The following is a 22008-nucleotide window of genomic DNA, read 5'->3' as shown; positions in this document are numbered from 1 at the left end:
GGGAGTTATGCATAACTTATTCTAGAAAGATTTAGGCTTCACATTCTTTTATTATTTAATGGTTGATGGAGAAAAACATTTGAAGTGAAAGGAATAATGTGGAAGCAAGGCTGATGCATTCCTCGGTCTCTCCACAGAGAAATCACTTCCACTCCATGATATAATAATTAATTTTTCTTGCCCTTGCTCTCTTTTGAATGATCACCCCCAGGTAACAATGAAAAGCACCTTGCATGCCCATTCCATTAATGGCCTCTTTCAGAAGCGTGCATTCTGAATGCCAATGCCATCTTTTTCTTTTCTATAATAATAGACATGTAGCACTACCATTCAGAACCTGCATCACTCTGGCATGAACATATTTTACATTGAAGGCATTCACATAGTTCCTCTTTCATTAACGTGTATCCATTCCTGGGATTTCCTTTTTTGTAAACCACGTTTATCAAGTGTATCATTCTGGTGCAGTCACATAAAGCGACCCAAGTCGACACCTTTGATCCCAGTTTGGAGGTACTAATGGTTGTAATACTGTTTGCACACCATAGCAGGCCAGTTTTGGCACCCCAGTAATCCTTAATTGACAAAGGTGAATAATATACGAGAACAGTCTTTTTGCCTCTCCCAGATCATTCTTCTGTTGGCACAATTTCCTAGCGGTAAGATCTAGGGAGAAAAGTGTGTGCAAAAGTCATCAATCAGTGAAAACTATTTCCATTCCTCGTGAAACACGCACAACGTGATAAGATAGGTGCAGAAATCATCTTTGAACAATATTTCACTTTTGGACCCAAGGCTAGCTTTTGGCATGGCATAAGTGAGCTGGGCCGAGGTGCCTATCTTCAGAGGGGTGAAAATAACTATTTGCATAAAGGTCCTACAACCAGCAACGCCCCCTACGTTGGTTCGAGTGATTCAGTTCAAAGTACTTTCAACTATTCTTAACGTGCTGCAAACAATGTATTTTAGCACCTATTTACCCCATACCTTGCCTCCCATCTGCCCCTCACCCTCTGCCGGCGCTGACCTGTGAAAAGGGCCTGCTGTCGCATTTTTTCACCAGCAAGGGCGGCATATTTCCTTCTCGCGATTGGAGCAAAGGCCGCCTCTGTGTGCACCTCTCAAATGGGGCCCTGCGTGTTTTTGATGTTTTAAATAAAAGCCTTGTATTCGAAACATGACATAATTTAGCATCTGCTGCATTATAATTTGTAGTTTTTAATACATTGTCATTCTTTCTAGTTTCATAGATCAAAAAGTGTTCTGTAGTGAAAGGTGTGGGCGCGTCTGCTCACAGGGCATGAGTGATCTTTGGCAAATACAATGTATAGGTGACCGGTATGTTAAAGGTATGTTGGTACTGGTATGTCATCTGCCTAACTTTGATTAAGTCTTCTCAAAACCCAGCAACGTGACTAGCCACAGAGGAATTCTTCAGGGCGCAATATTCGCACAAAAACAAGAGTTGATTACTTCTGACAACAACATGGAGTCAGCAGAGCATCCAGCCTTTCCCTGATAATGAAATGCGAAAGGGCTGCATGCCGATAGATATATCCCCACTCAAACTGAACACTCACCAGACAGCCTGCAATGGATTCAAAAAGACTGGTTGGGCAGCGTACACCCTAATAAAAATCATTACCCCGAGCTATGCCGCTACCTGTCTCTGTCACAGAGCAAGACTGACTTAGTAACGCTCTGGCTCGGTGGCGCACTGCAAGTAAAGTTGATGTTGGTCCCGGGCCTTAAAACAAGATTAGTGTGGCTGAGAAACACTGAAAACTAGTACAGTGAGCAGACAGAGTGCAGCGTGGCAGCTCAGAATGAATATGATGAGATCATGACCGCGTGGCGCGCTAACTCTAAACACACATTTTTATTAGTAGCAGAAACTTAGGAATTATACATTACTACAGGCTAGGCACTTACTTTATCTTTGCAGTAGTGAGGGCAATGAGAGTGACAATTCGGACAGGTACAGGCCTGCCTGGAGGCTGGCGATCGTAACGTCGGCCCGGACTCCCGGCCTACGGTAACTCCAGCTGGGCATAATTGAGGCTCGGCTAGTTAAGCTGCACAGTGGGGTGTACTCTGCGGGCTGCTGAGTGAGGAACCACTCCGGCACCCGCTGATGCGGTCCCTGGCCTCCAGGAATCACCGAGGTCCAGTCCCAGGATTCATTACTGCGGGGTGAGCTAAGTAGGGTGTACCATTGCTTACAAGCAGCCGAAAACGTTATTCTTCCTCCAACTGCCACCTGCAACAAGACCCACCTATTAGCGCGAGTCAAACACTAAAGTCCTTACCTGACTGGTTGATGACATTATCTCCTCCGTAGTAGCCATTTAGCACTGACTCCTGACGTCTCTGAAATGTATTGCGGGGAATTTCAGTATGTTTTGTACTGCGTTGGCTCTCTCAAGTGGCCAAGCAGTGCAACAAATGTGAAAAATCAGTAGTACTCGGTTTAAACCGGGTCAGCTGATTTTCATCCGGTAGGGTACTGTCAGATAGAGTCTGGTTTAACCGATTTCCGGACAGCCTAATTATGATGAAACCAAGGCTAATATAACTACCCCTGTGAATTATGAGCTAGTAAGTGTATGATTGCTTCTAGAGATTATCTGTAGTATATTTAGCCTTGCTCATGTTGGATGCCCCCTTATGAAGAAAGATACTTCTGCATAATTGTCAAAATATTAGTTGACTGGAATATTCTGTTTTTGTCTTTTCCTCTTTCAGCATGAGCGACAGTGGAAGCTCCCAAGGGTTATCTCAGCCCTCCACACAAACCACACAATACCTTCGAGCGGACACACCTAACAATGCCACCCCAGTCACCAGTAAGAGTTAATGTGTTTGAAATAATTTACTGCAAACGGATTGCTGTTTAAGATAAATTTATTGAATAACCATGTATGCGCTAACTGATCTGTACTTTCAGTTGAAACAGTCTGTATTCAAAAACATATATAGTTTGACGTTAATCCACAAAGCATGAATTGAATACTGCACTGGTTGATAGTAATGAAAAAGCTAAAACATGACTGAGATGTAAGAGATGAAGAACAGACACAAGAAACATTCTCAGAAGGATTAAACTGTTATCACCAAGACAAAATAGCGTATCTGTTTAAACAAGTGCAACACCACCTTCTGCACAAACCCTAGGTGCCCCCGACAAGCTATACAAGGGGGGGCTTAAAAGATGAGGAACAATGCGGTTACTGTGGCGGTAAGGATGGTACACTTGTACTCTTCAAAACTACAATACAAATAAATTCTAGCTGGTCATGTTCAGGGGTTTGGACATATAGGTTATGGGAGGTGTGGATATAATCCGAAATTGCCTTAAATGAGGATATCAATAGTGAAGGATTTTTTCTGCTTATTATTGTTTACATTTACTAAAGAAATTTGAACTGAAATCTGGACATTCTTTCTGAGACTTTAGCTAATAAAATGAGCAAGTTCCCTGTTCCTAGCATATGTGGCTTTAGATTCACATGCTACACATACACCTGCCACCTAGTGTTGGGCCCAGATGTTTGCAAGTTTTTTTCTTTGAAGAAATATTCTAAGTCATGAAATTGCAGTAAGTCCACACTTGGTCCACAATGCTTATGTACGACTCCATTTTGGATTATTTATCCTTTTGTTTTGTTCTTGCTATTGGGTTTGTATGTACACCAAGACGTCTCGAAGTGCATTGTGTTCCTTACATGTTTTTACGGGCCCCCGTGATACATTTCAACACTGACATTATGGAAGAACAGTCTACGCTGCGCCTCTGTTGCTCTACTTCACCGCACATGTTTGGTGAAACGCAGACTACCTGAACACTTGGTGTTACACTGCCCCCTTTGAGTACGGTTTGTCCTCCTTTGACCATCAACAGTGTAGAAAGCAGACTGGAAGGGATGGAGGAACTGACACCCTTCCAATGTTGCCCATATTGTAAATTGAAGTCTCTATGGTCCGATCACCATGACATCTGTCATCTGTGCCTCTCCCACAAACACGGCGACACCTCCTGAAAGTCCTGCTTCACCTTCTTCTCAAAGTTGACCATAAGTTTCCTTGGGGAAAGGTAGTGTGAACACCTCAAAATGCACCAGCTAGCATCCTCTGTAATTCCTGGCGTTTTCACACAAAATCCCTTTAACACCAAAGAAGGCGATGACTCTGGTCCATTTGGAACCCCAACAGCTCACACCGCAGATGGTATCCTCAAGCGAATCAGAGCTCGATTAAGAGGAGAAATTCAAACGGACACCAAATGCTTCTGGCCCTCGATCAAAGAAAATGTCCTGGATCATCGTATACCGGTCTCCAAAAATGTGCCACCTAACGAAGGTGCTTTAAAAGTCCCACACTGAGGTATAGCACTGGTCCCGAAGGAGTCTGGCATCGAGCGCTGACAAAAAATTACTGCCTCCTCTAGGTCCTCTGATGCTTTCAGGCACAAAAAAAAGCTTTGAAGTGGATCAAACCTCATCCGAAGGCCGATGAGCCTTGCCGATCATTGAGCCCTACTTAATCCAAGGGCATTTCATTTCCCGGCTTACACATGAAGTGTGTGTCGAGTACAGACCCCTAAGCCAGCACCAAAGATCAGTTGATGACAAAAGCTTTGACTGCGGGATCTGAGGAGTCAGATGCATCCACACTACAGAGGTTCCATACAAGTAGAGCTTGACACCAGACAGAAACATTTCTTTTATCCTCCTTGTCACCAGGAATATTGCTGTGAAACTTCCTTACCAGTCAGGTACTCCCACGCAAGAAAAGGTTTGCCTTTGAAGAACCCTCTTCGGAGGCCGCTCCGGAACCTGTGCCGAAGAACCACATGATCGAAACGTTGACTACCACCACGGACCCTTTTAATGATCTTAGCCCATGACATCTATAATCCGCATTAAGAATCCAGAAATGAGTACATCTGGGCACTGAGCCAGGAGTGCATGTCTATTACCATGTGGAGGACTTTTCCATCACAACACAGCTCAGTCATGCAATAGTGTTTCCAGTCTTCTTTCACAACCAGATTCAGATGTACTTGCATTAGTTAAGAGCTCTTATGTACTTAATTGACAGGACCACATGTCTGACCAGCTCTTAGTTGCTATTGCAAAATCTCTATAAGGTCAGCCCATGTGTAAGGCAAGTCTCACACGATGTTGTCAAGTTCATCCATATCTACAACCACAATGTTTTGATTCTTATTAGCTCATGAAATCTGGCCCATCTGTTTTCCTTCTCTGTCAGTTTATTGACTTGTATATTTTTAGGTCTCGGCTAGACAGCGCATGCGCTGTCGTGGAGAGACGTGTTGTGTTTCATCTCTGGGATTACAGCCCGCCCATCTCTACCATTTGTAAACTTCAGCATCGCTATCATTTTCTTTGATGCCATTTATCATGATATGCAAGCGCTGTGCACTCTTCTTGTGTTTGGCCCTTCCATAGCGCATGTACCAAGTACATGTCTCCTTACACTGCACCCGGATTTCGGAGCCATTTTTATTCTTTTTTTCAGGCACTCATTAAAAATACTTGTTTTCAGGCTGTCTCCCCGATCCGTGGTGCTGCTTTTCTTTTTATCCCCTTAACCCTGTCTGTTTCTTCTCTACCCTCCCTCCGCTTATTGTATGTTAAAAAAAACAGCTTTGTAGGAAACCTCTTGGACAAAGGTGAAAACCATAGACTGCAAGGCCCTGCACCTTCTCGAGAAAAAACAAAACAGCAGTGGTGTTTAGCAAAGAACTGCAGCTGTCCAGCTAAGTTTGAGGGCAATAGAGAGAGGCCATCAGATAAAGGAATTAACAGGTCTTGCTCCATTGTTTTGTGAGTGGTGGGGGTGGGGTAACTTTCAAATTAATTTACTAGCGTACCCAAAGTTGCAGGCCCTTGGGGGAGAAGGGGGGCCCTTAGAATAAGTTGCAAATTGGTTTAGTGGTTAATGATTGGCTGAAAGGGAGGAACCCGGGGATCATCCGATGGATACAGATTCTCCAACACGTTTAGAATGGAGGAATTTTGAAGAGACAAATCCTCAACGACATGCCATGGAAATGTGTGACTGTGCAGTGATCGATTGGCAAGGGGCGCACCATCACCAGCCCCACGCGGCGGTATGTATCCAACGCAATTTGACAAAGTGGTAGACAACCAGATAACAAGGCTCCAAGAAATGTGCCATCTTGCGGTCACTTCAAACTTGTACTAACGGCCCAGCCAGTGATAGCTAAAGCTTGGGTAGCCGACGTCACGGAGGACATCCCAGAAAGCATCCGTTCATGTCCCATGCCATGGCATACATGATGCAGCCTGTCCGCCAGGGGTGTATCTATTCTTGGTGCAGTGGCACTGGGCCTTAAGGAGTATACTGCGTACCGATTGCTGTAGAGTTTACAGTGTAACCACAGGTTATGGGGGCCCATTCATTGCAACCTTGCTATATCAGTGCAGTGAGTCATGGTTTTTCTGTCAACTGTGCTCCGATTGGTGTGATTTTTAGCTAATTCTCATGGTGGGCAAGAACTACAAGTCCCAGAATGCAACTTACGGTTGACTAATAACACGACGTGAAGGCGTCAAGACCTATTTGGCAGTCATGTGAATCCTGGTTAATCCAAACATAGCTTTGTACCTTACTGTCAACATATTCGAAGACTCTCTTGGTTTCAGTGATCCTAGCCTTCCTCCGCTTTTCCCCACCCGTTGGGATGTAGAATATCCTTATATGCATGTGTACACACAGCCCATTGCATAAACTATGCATATTTGTACACATACTCCCATAGCACTAAAATGCATGCATGCAAAAAAGTGGTTAAATCATGAACAGTAATTGCTGCCCAAAATGACACGGCAACCTAATTTTACATAGAACACATAGGTGCCTCAAAAGAAATGGTTTACTGTTCTCATATTGTGTTTATTGTTGATAGCCGCCACTTCCAAAGTTGGCCCAAATAATAAAACTTTCCAAAACTTCTCCAACACTTCAGTATTTGCTCAGAGCAGGTTTACAAGGAAACAGCGTGCCTAGGTTGCATTAATGTAAAATTTATTTTTATTTGTCCAGATATGCTTCCTAGTGCGTGCGTCTCTTGCTGTTTTCAGTGATGTGCAGCTGTAATTGCCTCGTTTTGTCTGGTTTTTGTTTTATCCCTGCGGAAGGTAGGGCGGATTATTAGCAAAGATTTGCTGTAAACAGCTTTCCTCGCCTACTCATTGATTGAGTGCCACCCGACAGCTCTCGGCAAGTTGCAGCCTTTTCAGAGATTCGAAGTAGTTTGTAGCCCCGGGCCGCACAATCAAGGCAGAGCTGCAAGCAGGCTAGGAGCTGCAGTCGCAACTGTAATGCCAGTTTTGCCTTCTCTCTATTCCATGTTGCTGCTGATCTTTCACCCCTCTACCCCAGTTGGTTTCTTCTCTTCCCTCCCTCTCCCCACCACTGCCCTTGACTGTGTTTGGTGTTTCCCCACCTGTCAGCCTTTTTTTTTACACTTACCGCTGTGTAAAGCACTTATCCGCTATACAGTTGGCAAAACCCAGTGTACACAGAGCGTCCGTTATAATCCTGCAGCAATCCCCAGTGGCAAAGTGAGCTAGGGATCCACGTCTGGGCATACCCTGCAGACCAAAACCGGTCCAAGGATGCATTGGTTCTGGTCCAGGTAAGACCTGGCTTGGAAGTTCCATCTGGACTCTTCCCATGAGGCACAGGGTCAAGACTGATTTGCATGTAGCTGGATCTGAACTGGGGTGGCAAAGTGAGCTAAAGAATGATGATGGATTCAACCCAGATTTGTGACTGGGGGTGAGTGTCTGAAAAGTTTCAGCGCTCTGTCCATCCTCGCCTTGTGTTTGCGTTGTTTGTCCTAAGTTGACAGGGTATGCCTAGATGTGGGTCCCTTGCTCTCTTAACCACTGTATTCAAGCTCGCCTGGCTGATGAGGGGTGTTACCCCAAAACCGGTCCCAGGAGGCTTGTTTCCGGTCCAGGGAAGTCCTGGCTTGGCAGTTCGGTCTGGACTGTTCCCATAAGACACAGGGTCAAGACTGATTTGCATATAGTTGGGTCTGAACTGGGGTGGCAAAGTGAGCTAAAGAATGATGATGGATTCAACCCAGATCTGTGACTGGGGGTGCGTGTCTCAAAAGTGTCAGTGCTCCGTACATCATTTCCTTGTGTTTGCTATCATACTTTTGCCCCATAGAACCTGCCATCGAGTTCATTTAGTGGCATTGAAGTCACCCTTAATTAACCATGGTTTTTCCCAGTTTTTTTTAATTATCTGGTCTTTATTAGCTTATTCCAAACATGAGACATAAATACCAATATAACGAAATGTTACAGCAAAGAGAAACAGCAGTTTCAGTTTTGAATGTTTTTTATTTTTAACCCCTTATTTGCACGCGTTTGCCAACGGTTGTCGCGAGCACCACCTCGGTAGTGCTGCGCACGTCCGTTGACCTAAGCAGCCCCGCCCACTCCGTAAACCGCCGCAGAGCAGCGGAATTTACGCCGCAGTTAATATACTGCAGACATGGCAAAATAAATATTACAAAAAACACACAAGCCAAATTCACACACAAATTTAGAAAACTGTCCATTATCATTTGCATCTAAAAAAAAAACCTCCAACAATGTAAATGTTTAATTTCATGTTTAAATAAGTTGTACAGTACACAAGATAAAAAACAACAAACCGATCCAATGTATACTTTAAATCATAACATGCCCCAGGAAGCCTACCCACCGCTACACTCTGTATAACGTTTCATCTATCCATTAAAAACATAGAAGCCTCTGTAAAAAAATTCATGCCAGACAAATAATTAATTTTGGTAGAGTTCCTTCTATTATTTTTCTCCTCCCATCTTGTTAGCCTAGCTAAAATGGGGAAACCAGAAATTCTTTCATTACACCAACGAAATTTTGAGTAAGGTGCAGGATGCATATACTTTGTAGCCTTAACTCCATATGGAAATTATTTTAATACTATTATGAAGAAGATTGAAGATAATGTGTGCCATGAAATCACTGTGAAAAAGAACTATCTTATCACTACTAAATGCAGTGTTGCTATTCATTCTTCTTAACAGTCCTCTTCATCCAGACATTTATCCCTTCCATCACCCTTGAGTCTAAAAAATTGTGGCAAGTTAAAAAAATATTATCTCTTGATATCCTATGCCTGTACATCTTTAATTAGATGCTTCATCCACTGTCCAATTCAGTTGTAACGTTTAAAAAGACTATAAACCATGGAAACAAAATTTCAGAAAGAAACTAAAACCTGGTGGAAACACCTCATATGTACAAACATCCTTGTACATACAGCTCAAATAAGTATTTAAAAAGATTATTCTGATTTTAAAAAATGACTGTAAAAAAAGTGCAAAGTGCCTAGTGCAATTCCTTGAATTGAACGTATGCCTACTATACACTAGCTGAGATTTAGCTTTATTGATATGGAGCGCTTTAGATGGCAACAAATTATTATAAATTGGCCAGTTTGTCCTATACAGTATAAAGGAATATCCCCAGGTGATAACAAAGTCTTATGTTGTCACTTCTCTTCAAGAGTGATCAGTTCCTTCACTCGGCGAATCTCTAATTACTGGAAGCAGTATTTGTTTTTCCTTACTTAGTCAAATGTTCTGCAAAAAAAAAAATCAAGTTTACAAGTGAACGAGGTACTCAATTGGCGAAAAGGACATGTGCTTGGATTACCAATCGTCACAATTTCCAGTCATCGGCTTCTGTTAAGCCTGGCACCATTGGCGTGGGTCTCCCTTCCATTTTTGCTGTAGCCTCATGTGTTTTTGCTGGTGTTAGATGCTTTCGGCACTATGCCACTGCTGTCCAGTGCCACAGTGCAAGTGCTCCCTATTGTAAATTAATGTATGGATTAGTGATTTCCTGATTGGCTGATTTGGTTTACTGGTCAGACCCTTGTACAGTGCACTCAGTGTGCCCAGGGCTTGTAAACCAAATACTGCTAGTGGGCTTGCAGCACTGGTTGTGCCACCCACAGAAGCAGCCTGTAAAAGTGTGTCTCAGGTCTGCCATTGCAGAGCATGTGTGCAGTCTCGTACTGCCATGTTGACTGGGCTCGTGCACCCACTTGCCAGTCCCTAAACCTTCCCATTTCTGCATATCAGACACCCCTATGGTAGGCCCAAGGGCAGGGTGCATTGTAAGTATAGGGTAGGACAAGCCCTGATGGCATGCCCTAATAGTGAATTACAACCATTTTTGTTTTTCACTATTGCAAGGCTACCTATTCCCCATAGGCCAGAATGGGCAGTTTGATTATTACATCTTATACTCCTAACTGACTCGGGGAACCAGGTAGAAATTAGAGTTTAGTATGCCTGAAATACATCTTTTAGTGAAGTTGGTTTTAACATTCTGTGTTTGAAAATACCACTTGTAGAAAGTAGGTATTTTCTTGTCTAACTATCCAAGCCTGCCTCTGCTAGGTTGTGTATTCCTTGTCTGGAGTTTGAGTGACAGGGGCTGGGGGATTCCAGGAGATGGGGTGAGACAGCCCAGTGGTGACTAGAGAGATCTGCATCTAGATGGGAGGGAGGAGTTGCACCTGGGACCTGAATGGGACTGTGCCTTCCCTCCACAATGCTGGCTCCACCTCCTGTGGCGTGTCTGATGTCTCTGCCCTGCACTGTGAAAGGAAAAGAGGAGTCATGTAAACAAAGTGCTCCCGGACTGACCAGAACTGGTTTGGACTAGGCAAAGGCCCCTCTGCGGACAAAGGATTTTAGGGTATAAGTATTGGGACCCTGATCCCAAGAATTTAGATCACTTTTGGACAACAGGAAGAAACCTTTGCTGAGGAGAGGAACCTGAAGCAACTGAGGAGAGACTATCCCTAAACTGAGGAGAGACTATCCCTAAGCTGAAGTGCTGCTTGGGGGTTTGGCCTGCAGTGGTTGCCTGACTGCCAAAGAAAGGAAAAAAGACTTTGTGTGCTTTATTCAACTTGTAAAGGATCTCCAAGTGCTTGAGAAAAGAGCTTGCCTCCTGCTGAAGTCTCCGGGACAACAGACTTCAACCACCAGCTCCCCAAGAGTTCTTTGGAAGTGCCTGCAGCTGTTTTGGGCCTTCTTAAGGACTGCGTGTCGCAAGGAGCTGAAAGTGCGACTCAAGAAGAAGCATGTCGCCGCCGCTGCCGTCGCATCACGGAGATGTCGCTGCTGTAGCTGTCGCATTGCACAGCATCTCAAGAAACGTCTCGCAACCCCGAAGAAGCGCGTCGCCGTCGCAGCCGTCGCATCACTGAGATAACGCCGCTGTAGCTGTCACATTGCTTCACATCACAAGAAGCGCCTTGCATCCACGGAGAAGCGTGTCGCCGCCAAAGCTGCTGTCATCGCATCACGGAACAAGGGTGTCGCCGCTGCAGCTGACGCATCGAGCCGAGACATCTCGCAACATCGGAGGAGCGTGTTGCATCAAGAAGGAAGCGCCATCTTTGTTTCTTTGCACCGGATCTTCAACACATCACCATCTTTGCGTATAAGGAACTACCGCATCACCATCCCTGCAATACTTTCGTTGTAGAAGCGTTACGCATCTTAAGGTACATTGACTCAAAGTGTCGCATTTTAAGATCTAAAGACAAGTAAGCTAATTCTACCATTTTCAGTACAGTATTGTGGATTTTTGTCGTTCGTGGTCTTGTGTTAAATCTATATAAAGAATACTTATTTTTGATATACAACGTGTGTGGTGTCCATCTGTAGTGTTGTCACTTGATCACTGTATGTGGTCACAAATGCTTTACACGCTGCCTCTGAGATAAGCCTGGCTGCTCGTGCCAAGCTACCAAGGGGGTGAGCAGGGGTTATTTTAGGAGTGTACCCCCTTACCCTGACCAGAGGCAAGGGTCCCTATTTGTCACAGGTACCTACCTGTGCCAACTAGAGACCCCCAAATCTAAGAGCTTCCATACTATAAAAGCCGGCACTTGACCTAGTCTGAGCTTCATTAGTAACAATGGGGTTACCCAACCAAGCCCAGAACCTGGGGTCTAGTACAGTAAACGAACAGTGGTTCTGCTGCTTATAGTCTTAGCGAAAAAGCAATTTAGTTTCAAATCCTGGCCCCTATATTGGCCTGTTCATTCTATACAACAATACCAATTTGTTGACAGTGGCTTAATCAATAGTACGAGAGTTTTCCCAAATCTTTCTGAAAAAAATATTATTTTTTATATATTTAAGTGTATCAACACACATGGTATAGACACCATATATAAAAATAATCACATCACAAACATGCGCAAGTGTGAACATTACATGAATATGCACATCACAACACATTACAATATATACATATATAAATTATAATATACAACATCTAATTCTTCAAAAGAAGTCATATTCTTAAATGTGAATCATATGTTAAGGCTTCAGAATTAAATTGTACAGTCACTCCTTAGACATTGATTAGGACATTCAGTAAAGCACGTCGACGTTTGGACCCCTCTTTGTGTGGCATAAACTTGTTTAGTCAATCTGGTGTCTTCATCAGGACTACATAGAAATTGTGTGTAACCTAAAAAAGGGAAAACCAAAACACCTCTATGTTAGAAACAAAAGAATACCTAATAGCCTGGGAGAACTCTCTCATTACATAAAAGATTAGACGCTCACCAATTTAATGCGATGCGACGTCTTAAATAATCAATAAATCAAATGCTTGTTCCTATTGTGGAAATCCAACTCCTTTGCCTTTTGTATAAGTGTGTCACCAGTCCAATTTATCAAATAGCGACACAATCAGACAATTGAGCTCCTTACTGCAGCATATTTGTCAATCGCTGTGAGGGGATCAACAAAAGTCCATTTAGGCTACTATCAAAATTCAAAAGAAGTCCTTCAATAACCAAAGTGGAATTATTCATCATGACATACCTCCAAATGCTTGTCAAACACTCTCCGTTATTTGTATCGTCTGTATTTCCTTATATGACCCTCCTTGGTGTGTCATATACAGTCAATAATGTATTGAAGTTACTATAAGAGAAATTAGGATAAAACAGATATTTGATTTTATACCCTGTTTTCTTGCTATCCTTACATAAACAAACAAAAGAACTATTTCTCAATTTAAAGCTTACCTAATGAAAATGGATCGAAATCAATATCTTATCCGTGGCTCAGAATCAAACCCTTCAACTTAGGGCTTAAAAGCTACCACCTCTCTTCAAAACGGGCGCATTAATCATCCACCATAACCGCCCTATATAGCCGCTGTGGGTCGTGAGCGCTTTCGATTCACCGCTATTAGGAAAAAGGACAAGCCTTCCATGAGGCTGTCATCTAATTCAACAATGTGCTGTTGCAAGTTTTAGGAACACACATTACGTGATTCTTTACCTTCACAAAATCCACGGCATCCTGCACGCCGGCATCAGTGCAAGTACGCGACCACCGTTCACTTCCTGCTTCCTTCTAACTGACGTTGGAGACGTAAATGACGTTTAATGACGCGTCGTCGTCATGGAAAGCAAATACAAATAACTAGAAAATAAACCTCGTATACGTCGGTTCTGTTAAAATGTAGTATTTAAAAAGGAATCCATATTAATTAACGATATTAGACCTCAGAGCTTATTTAAATTAGTTAGTCCTACTTAATCATCATAAAGTTTGTTAACGTTAGAGGACGTGAATGAGCTCCAAAATCACGTCATTACTATGGTCACAAGTCAGAAGTGAGCACGTGTGTATCCATCCTCAAACGAATAAAGCATTCCTGCTCCCTTCTCACTAACGTAAGAAACGTAAGTGACGTTTAGTGACACATCATCGCCATGGTGACTAGAAAAAGAAAATTGATGATGTCACGTCATTACCATGGTCACGAGTAAGACATGGGCCGCTGTATGTCTATCCTTGAACGAATTAAGCCACAAGCATAATTCCTCATCGCATATTTTAATTAGTCAGTCCATCAAAGCTATCACGTATGTCAGACACTGATGGTAAGATACCCTAGAGATCGGAAAGCACTTTAACCACTTATTAATAACAAATGCTCAAGATATATCAATATACTATTAGCTGTATATGGGGACACGTCCCCACAAAGATGCTCTGATCGTATACTTAGAGCTCAACAGATTCTCATAGACCTGTATAGTAATGACTTCCAAAGCAAGTCTACTTCCAAGACTAACACACATGACGTAAACATAGTAAATCTGGGCTGGCAATTCAACTCTGATGTCTAACAATGCTCCACATAAATGATATTATTGTGTTCTACCACAGTACCCCATCTAGAATTAATATCAACATATAAAGTGTTTAGACATCATGATTAATTTTCAACACATCTCATTAGAACAAACTCTTTGGCATGTTAGTTTTTGTCTACCAACGTATACCCTCTAGAGTTTATATCAACATGTTGAGTGATTTGACATACATCATGAAAAACTGTCATATGACAATGCATCTCATTAAAACAAACATTCCAGCATGTTTGTAATATGTCACAGGATGATCAAATGACAATCACACAATCATTATCAAGAAACTTTCAGATTAACGTTATTCAGGCTAAATTTTTCAAAGTGCACTAGATCAGCAACCCATATTTAACAGTGTTTTCTGCCTAGAGATCTCTTCTTGTTAATTTAATCCTACAGATACTGAGTCTAAAAGATGTATCCATTTACGTTCTCGAAGACTCAAAACTGAGGTAACCGAGCCCCCTCTCGCATTGGGTATAATTTTCTACAGAACCCACCATCTCAAACTGTCATATGGGTGACTCTTTTCTTCAAAATGATCAACCTTGTGTTTTGCGTCGAATCCGCAAGCAATGTTGTAATATTCGGACCTTTATTTTTTGTAGTATTTGGCCCACATACACCTTATCACAGAGGCATTTGATGATATATATATATAACAACCGTCTAATTACAATTCGTATGATGTTTGAGGGTGTATCTTCTTTGATGATACATTAATTCTTTCTGTTCAGTCGCTAGTTCGCAAGCCTTACATCTACTACACTTGTAGTGACCTTGCAGAGGAGGTAACATCAATTGTATTCGTAGATCAAGCTGAATTGGAGCCTTTAGGAATGAACTGACAACTTGATCCTTTATATTGCAGCCTCTTTTGAAAGCGAATAATGGATGATCATTAGTTCCCAAATCATCGGTTATTAAGGGCCAGTTCTTTTTCACAATCTTTTTAATCTCGCTACTCCTATTGTTAAAAGTCGTGACAAAAACAACCCTTTCACTTTGTGTTTTTGTTGGGATGTACCTCCAACAGTGTCTCCCTGTGGCAATACCACACTCTTTTTAGGTCTCAGCCTGCGTAGGCTGCGCTTCCACAGTCTCGCTGGCAAAATTTTATGTTTCTAGAGTATGGGGCTTAAACCCGCCCCTCTTCTCCATTGGCTGGCTTCCTAAACGGAGGCCACCCATTGGAGAAGAGGTTTGTCTTTCCATTTAAGCCCCGTCTTTTTCGGATTGAGGGGTGTGTTTTTTAATTTTTCTCTCTTCCCATTGGCTGGAATTTTACATTCCAGCCAATGGGAAGAGGAGAGAAAGAAAAACACGCGCCCCAGGCTGAAAATGACGGGGTGTTTCTCCGAGCCATTTCTGATGGACCTCGGAGAAACATGGTGCTGTTCATGGCGTGGTCCGAGGGGTAAACATGTTATTGTGCCTCTAATACACCCCAACTTGCCAGCAGTTCTTCTATTTTCATTTAGCGTGTCATACACATGTACAACATCCTGTTGAAAATGTTATGCGGCAGGCGGGCGGCTCTCCCTCCCCTCGCCCAGGCGGCGGATCTCCCTCCCCTCGCCCAGGCGGCGGCTCTCTCCTCCCCCCTCCTCCGTGTCCGTCCTGCTGCCCTCCTCAGCTCACTTCAGGAAGAGGAGCATCTACTTCCAGTGCGTGCCGCGAGACAGGAGGAATCAGGAAGAGGACTTGAGCCCACCCCGCGCTCCTAAAACGTGAAGTAGAGCGGCGTTTTCACCCGGGGCTCCCGTGCTGTGAGGGAGAGCCCCGTGGTGCCGAGGGAGCCACTGAGAAGTACTGCGGTGGCTGGCGGGGCTCCCGTGTGGAGGCAGCGTGAGCAGCTGGCCATGAGTGAGAAAAAGCAAATAGCCCAAGCGCCAGCAAATGCTCGTGCCGTGCCAGTGTGTCCCCGATATGCTTGGCTCAAGCACGCCCCCGCTGCCTCCCCTCCTCCCTGACACACACAGACGGACAGACACCACCCCTGAGGTCTAAACTCCGGAGCTCTGGGAGGCTACCGCCATTACGAGCTCTCTGGCGTCATGTACAAGCATTTGTCCCTCCCCCTGCCGGCCCCGCTGGAGCCCCCTCTCCCGGGAATCCCAGAGCACTGTATGCACACCCCGCCTGGCCGGCCGGGGACACACGGGCAGAGCAGCCGGGAGCCGGGATGTGACCGAGGAGGGACCCGCAGAAACCGCTGAGGAGGGCACATAGACGTGTGTGCAGGGAAGGGCTGGCTCAAGACCCAGCTCTGTGCCCGTATGCAGCGCCTGGACTTATTTGACGGTCGCTTTTCACTTACGCTGCTTTTGTTGATTGACAGACACCAGTGACCTACGTACTGGAGGATACAGACCTCAGTAGGGTGGCGGCACCAGTGGGGCTGCATAGCGGGTACCGCGGAACACAGCCATCGGCAAACTACAGGCAGCAGTGGACTTCAGAGACTCGTGGAATACAGACATCAGTGACCACAGACAGCAGGGACTTTTGGACTGCAGACGCCAGTGACTACAGGCACTTGTGATCTACAAGCACCAGTTGATAGACTCTTGCGGGCTACATGCACAAGTGAGTACAGACTCTCTTGTGTTCTGTTTCTGTCGCCTCTCTCTCCGGCTTACCCAGCCTTTCCTCTCAGTTTCTTATTCTCTCTTTTTGATTCCGTTCCCTTGTACCACCGTAACCCCCACTCCTTCCAAACACCTCTCCCGCCCCTCTTCTCTCTTCCCGATCTCGCTCCTCTTATTTTCGCTGTGTCTTTTTCATCATATATGCCTCTCACTCTCCACTCTGTCCCTTGAGTTCTCGCGCTCACTTTCAGCCCCACCGCCTTCACCTCCCCAAACTCGCCCCATCCTCTCTCTCGTAGGCCTCAGCCTGTCTCCCTTTTCTTTCTCCCGATTACTACCAGTGCCCACCCCCAGTCCTGTATGTTCTCTGCTTCTATCACTCTCCAGTTTATGCCATATTTTCGGTGCCCAGATCTCACTCTGCCCTTCCTCTCCCTGTCTGACTCTAAACAATTTCACCCCTTCCCGTTCCAGCCGGCTCTCCAAGGCAGCAAACATTTCTGGGACATAAAAGTGTCTCTAAGAGGTGCAGGTTTGTGAAATTATCGTATGCACCCTTTTCATTCAGTCCTGCATTTTTAGCCGACTGAACTTTTGTATGGCTATATTTTTGGGCTCTTAAGTGTAGGTTGTAATTAAAAGGTAACGTTTTTTCATCACTGCTGAGATTAGACACTGCGGGGGAGGAGGCTGGCAGTGAAGCAAGGCGGAGCAGGCTGGCACCGGGCAGCAAGAGATCCGGGGAGGGGGCAAGGCTGGAGACTGGGCAGGGTAGAAACAGGGGGCTAGGGGACAAGAGCAGAGAGTAGTGTGTGTGAGAGACAGTGTGTGTGTGAGAGACAGTGTGTGTGTGAGAGACAGTGTGTGTGTGAGAGACAGTGTGTGTGTGAGAGACAGTGTGTGTGTGTGTGAGAGACAGTGTGTGTGTGTGTGAGAGACAGTGTGTGTGTGTGAGACAGTGTGTGTGTGTGACAGTGTGTGTGTGGGAGAGACAGTGTGTGTGTGAGAGAGACAGTGTGTGTGTGAGAGAGACAGTGTGTGTGTGAGAGAGACAGTGTGTGTGTGAGAGAGACAGTGTGTGTGTGAGAGACAGTGTGTGTCTGAGAGACAGTGTGTGTCTGAGAGACAGTGTGTGTCTGAGAGACAGTGTGTGTCTGAGAGACAGTGTGTGTCTGAGAGACAGTGCGTGTCTGAGAGACAGTGCGTGTCTGAGAGACAGTGTGTGTCTGAGAGACAGTGTGTGTCTGAGAGACAGTGTGTGTCTGAGAGACAGTGTGTGTCTGAGAGACAGTGTGTGTCTGAGAGACAGTGTGTGTCTGAGAGACAGTGTGTGTCTGAGAGACAGTGTGTGTCTGAGAGACAGTGTGTGTCTGAGAGACAGTGTGTGTCTGAGAGACAGTGTGTGTCTGAGAGACAGTGTGTGTGAGAGACAGTGTGTGTGAGAGACAGTGTGTGTGAGACAGTGTGTGTGAGACAGTGTGTGTGAGACAGTGTGTGTGAGACAGTGTGTGAGAGACAGTGTGTGAGAGAGACAGTGTGTGTGTGAGACAGTGTGTGTGAGACAGTGTGTGTGTGAGACAGTGTGTGTGAGAGACAGTGTGTGTGTGAGAGACAGTGTGTGTGAGAGACAGTGTGTGTGTGAGAGACAGTGTGTGTGTGAGAGACAGTGTGTGTGTGAGAGACAGTGTGTGTGTGAGAGACAGTGTGTGTGTGAGAGACAGTGTGTGTGTGAGAGACAGTGTGTGTGTGAGAGACAGTGTGTGTGTGTGTGAGAGACAGTGTGTGTGTGTGTGAGAGACAGTGTGTGTGTGTGAGACAGTGTGTGTGTGAGAGACAGTGTGTGTGTGAGACAGTGTGTGTGTGAGAGACAGTGTGTGTGAGAGACAGTGTGTGTGTGAGAGACAGTGTGTGTGTGAGAGACAGTGTGTGTGTGAGAGACAGTGTGTGTGTGAGAGACAGTGTGTGTGTGAGAGACAGTGTGTGTGTGAGACAGTGTGTGTGTGAGACAGTGTGTGTGTGAGACAGTGTGTGTGTGAGACAGTGTGTGTGTGAGAGACGTGTGTGTGTGAGAGACGTGTGTGTGTGAGAGACGTGTGTGTGTGAGAGACAGTGTGTGTGAGAGACAGTGTGTGTGAGAGACAGTGTGTGTGAGAGACAGTGTGTGTGAGAGACAGTGTGTGTGAGAGACAGTGTGTGTGAGAGACAGTGTGTGAGAGACAGTGTGTGTGAGAGACAGTGTGTGTGAGAGACAGTGTGTGTGAGAGACAGTGTGTGTGAGAGACAGTGTGTGTGAGAGACAGTGTGTGTGAGAGACAGTGTGTGTGAGAGACAGTGTGTGTGAGAGACAGTGTGTGTGAGAGACAGTGTGTGTGAGAGACAGTGTGTGTGAGAGACAGTGTGTGTGTGAGACAGTGTGTGTGAGAGACAGTGTGTGTGTGAGACAGTGTGTGTGTGAGACAGTGTGTGTGTGAGACAGTGTGTGTGTGAGACAGTGTGTGTGTGAGACAGTGTGTGTGAGAGACAGTGTGTGTGAGAGACAGTGTGTGTGAGAGACAGTGTGTGTGAGAGACAGTGTGTGTGAGAGACAGTGTGTGTGAGAGACAGTGTGTGTGAGAGACAGTGTGTGTGAGAGACAGTGTGTGTGAGAGACAGTGTGTGTGTGAGACAGTGTGTGTGTGAGACAGTGTGTGTGTGAGACAGTGTGTGTGTGAGACAGTGTGTGTGTGAGACAGTGTGTGTGTGAGACAGTGTGTGTGTGAGACAGTGTGTGTGTGAGACAGTGTGTGTGTGAGACAGTGTGTGTGTGAGACAGTGTGTGTGTGAGACAGTGTGTGTGTGAGACAGTGTGTGTGAGAGACAGTGTGTGTGAGAGACAGTGTGTGTGAGAGACAGTGTGTGTGAGAGACAGTGTGTGTGAGAGACAGTGTGTGTGAGAGACAGTGTGTGTGAGAGACAGTGTGTGTGAGAGACAGTGTGTGTGAGAGACAGTGTGTGTGAGAGACAGTGTGTGTGAGACAGTGTGTGTGAGAGACAGTGTGTGTGAGAGACAGTGTGTGTGAGAGACAGTGTGTGTGAGAGACAGTGTGTGTGAGAGACAGTGTGTGTGAGAGACAGTGTGTGTGAGAGACAGTGTGTGTGAGAGACAGTGTGTGTGAGAGACTGTGAGACTGTGTGTGTGAGAGACTGTGAGACTGTGTGTGTGAGAGACTGTGTGTGAGACTGTGTGACTGTGTGTGTGTGAGAGAGACTGTGTGTGAGAGACTGTGTGTGAGAGACTGTGAGACTGTGTGTGAGAGACTGTGTGTGAGAGACTGTGAGACTGTGTGTGAGAGACTGTGTGTGAGAGACTGTGAGACTGTGTGTGAGACTGTGTGTGTGAGAGACTGTGAGACTGTGTGTGAGACTGTGTGTGTGAGAGACTGTGAGACTGTGTGTGAGACTGTGTGTGTGAGAGACTGTGAGACTGTGTGTGAGACTGTGTGTGTGAGACTGTGAGACTGTGTGTGTGTGAGAGACTGTGTGTGTGTGAGAGACTGTGTGTGTGAGAGACTGTGTGTGTGTGAGAGACTGTGTGTGTGAGAGACTGTGTGTGTGAGAGACTGTGTGTGTGAGAGACTGTGTGTGTGAGAGACTGTGTGTGTGAGAGACTGTGTGTGTGAGAGACTGTGTGTGTGAGAGACTGTGTGTGTGAGAGACTGTGTGTGTGAGAGACTGTGTGTGTGAGAGACTGTGTGTGTGAGAGACTGTGTGTGTGAGAGACTGTGAGACTGTGTGTGTGAGAGACTGTGTGTGTGAGAGACTGTGTGTGTGAGACTGTGAGACTGTGTGTGTGAGAGACTGTGAGACTGTGTGTGTGAGAGACAGTGTGTGTGAGAGACAGTGTGTGTGAGAGACTGTGTGTGTGAGAGACTGTGTGTGTGAGAGACTGTGTGTGTGAGAGACTGTGTGTGTGAGAGACTGTGTGTGTGAGAGACTGTGTGTGTGAGAGACAGTGTGTGAGAGACAGTGTGTGTGAGACAGTGTGTGAGAGACAGTGTGTGTGAGAGACAGTGTGTGTGAGAGACAGTGTGTGTGAGAGACAGTGTGTGTGAGAGACAGTGTGTGTGAGAGACAGTGTGTGTGAGAGACTGTGAGACTGTGTGTGTGAGAGACAGTGTGTGTGAGAGACTGTGAGACTGTGTGTGTGAGAGACTGTGTGTGAGAGACTGTGAGACTGTGTGTGTGAGAGACTGTGTGTGAGAGACTGTGTGTGTGAGAGACTGTGAGACTGTGTGTGTGAGAGACTGTGTGTGTGAGAGACTGTGTGTGTGAGAGACTGTGTGTGAGAGACTGTGTGTGAGAGACTGTGTGTGAGAGACTGTGTGTGAGAGACTGTGTGTGAGAGACTGTGTGTGAGAGACTGTGTGTGAGAGACTGTGTGTGAGAGACTGTGTGTGAGAGACTGTGTGTGAGAGACTGTGTGTGTGAGACTGTGTGTGACTGTGTGTGACTGTGTGTGACTGTGTGAGAGACTGTGTGAGAGACTGTGTGTGAGACTGTGTGAGAGACTGTGTGAGAGACTGTGTGAGAGACTGTGTGAGAGACTGTGAGACTGTGTGTGTGTGAGAGACTGTGTGTGTGAGAGACTGTGAGACTGTGTGTGTGAGAGACTGTGTGTGTGAGAGACTGTGTGTGAGAGACTGTGTGTGAGAGACTGTGTGTGAGAGACTGTGTGTGAGAGACTGTGTGTGTGAGACTGTGTGTGTGAGACTGTGTGTGTGAGACTGTGTGTGTGAGACTGTGAGACTGTGTGTGACTGTGTGTGACTGTGAGAGACTGTGTGTGACTGTGTGTGACTGTGTGTGAGACTGTGTGAGAGACTGTGTGAGAGACTGTGTGAGAGACTGTGAGACTGTGTGTGTGTGAGAGACTGTGTGTGTGAGAGACTGTGAGTGTGAGAGACTGTGAGACTGTGTGTGTGTGAGAGACTGTGTGTGTGAGAGACTGTGAGTGTGAGAGACTGTGAGACTGTGTGTGTGTGAGAGACTGTGTGTGAGAGAGACTGTGTGTGTGAGACTGTGTGTGAGAGACTGTGTGTGAGAGACTGTGTGTGAGAGACTGTGTGTGTGAGACTGTGTGT

At 45.5% G+C, this 22008-nt stretch overlaps 1 protein-coding gene across 2 annotated transcripts in view; it reads left to right on the top strand.

Moving 5' to 3' along the window:
* RYK (receptor like tyrosine kinase) overlaps window positions 1–22008 on the top strand; it is a 985672-nt gene that overhangs the window by 341770 nt on the left and 621894 nt on the right. The window contains exon 7 of one of the 2 annotated variants that reach the window (XM_078665796.1): window positions 2746–2846. In XM_078665796.1, the coding sequence (XP_078521922.1) occupies window positions 2746–2846 (101 nt within the window). Of the gene's footprint in view, window positions 1–2745; window positions 2848–22008 lie in introns of both variants that reach the window. The other variant, XM_078665795.1, reaches the window with a different exon arrangement.

Source organism: Lissotriton helveticus, chromosome 11 (genome assembly GCF_964261635.1).
Source record: "Lissotriton helveticus chromosome 11, aLisHel1.1, whole genome shotgun sequence".
Classification (NCBI taxonomy): Eukaryota; Metazoa; Chordata; class Amphibia; order Caudata; family Salamandridae; genus Lissotriton; species Lissotriton helveticus.
The sequence above is the reverse complement of the archived record's forward strand: the minus strand, read 5'-3'. Positions and strand labels throughout refer to the sequence as shown.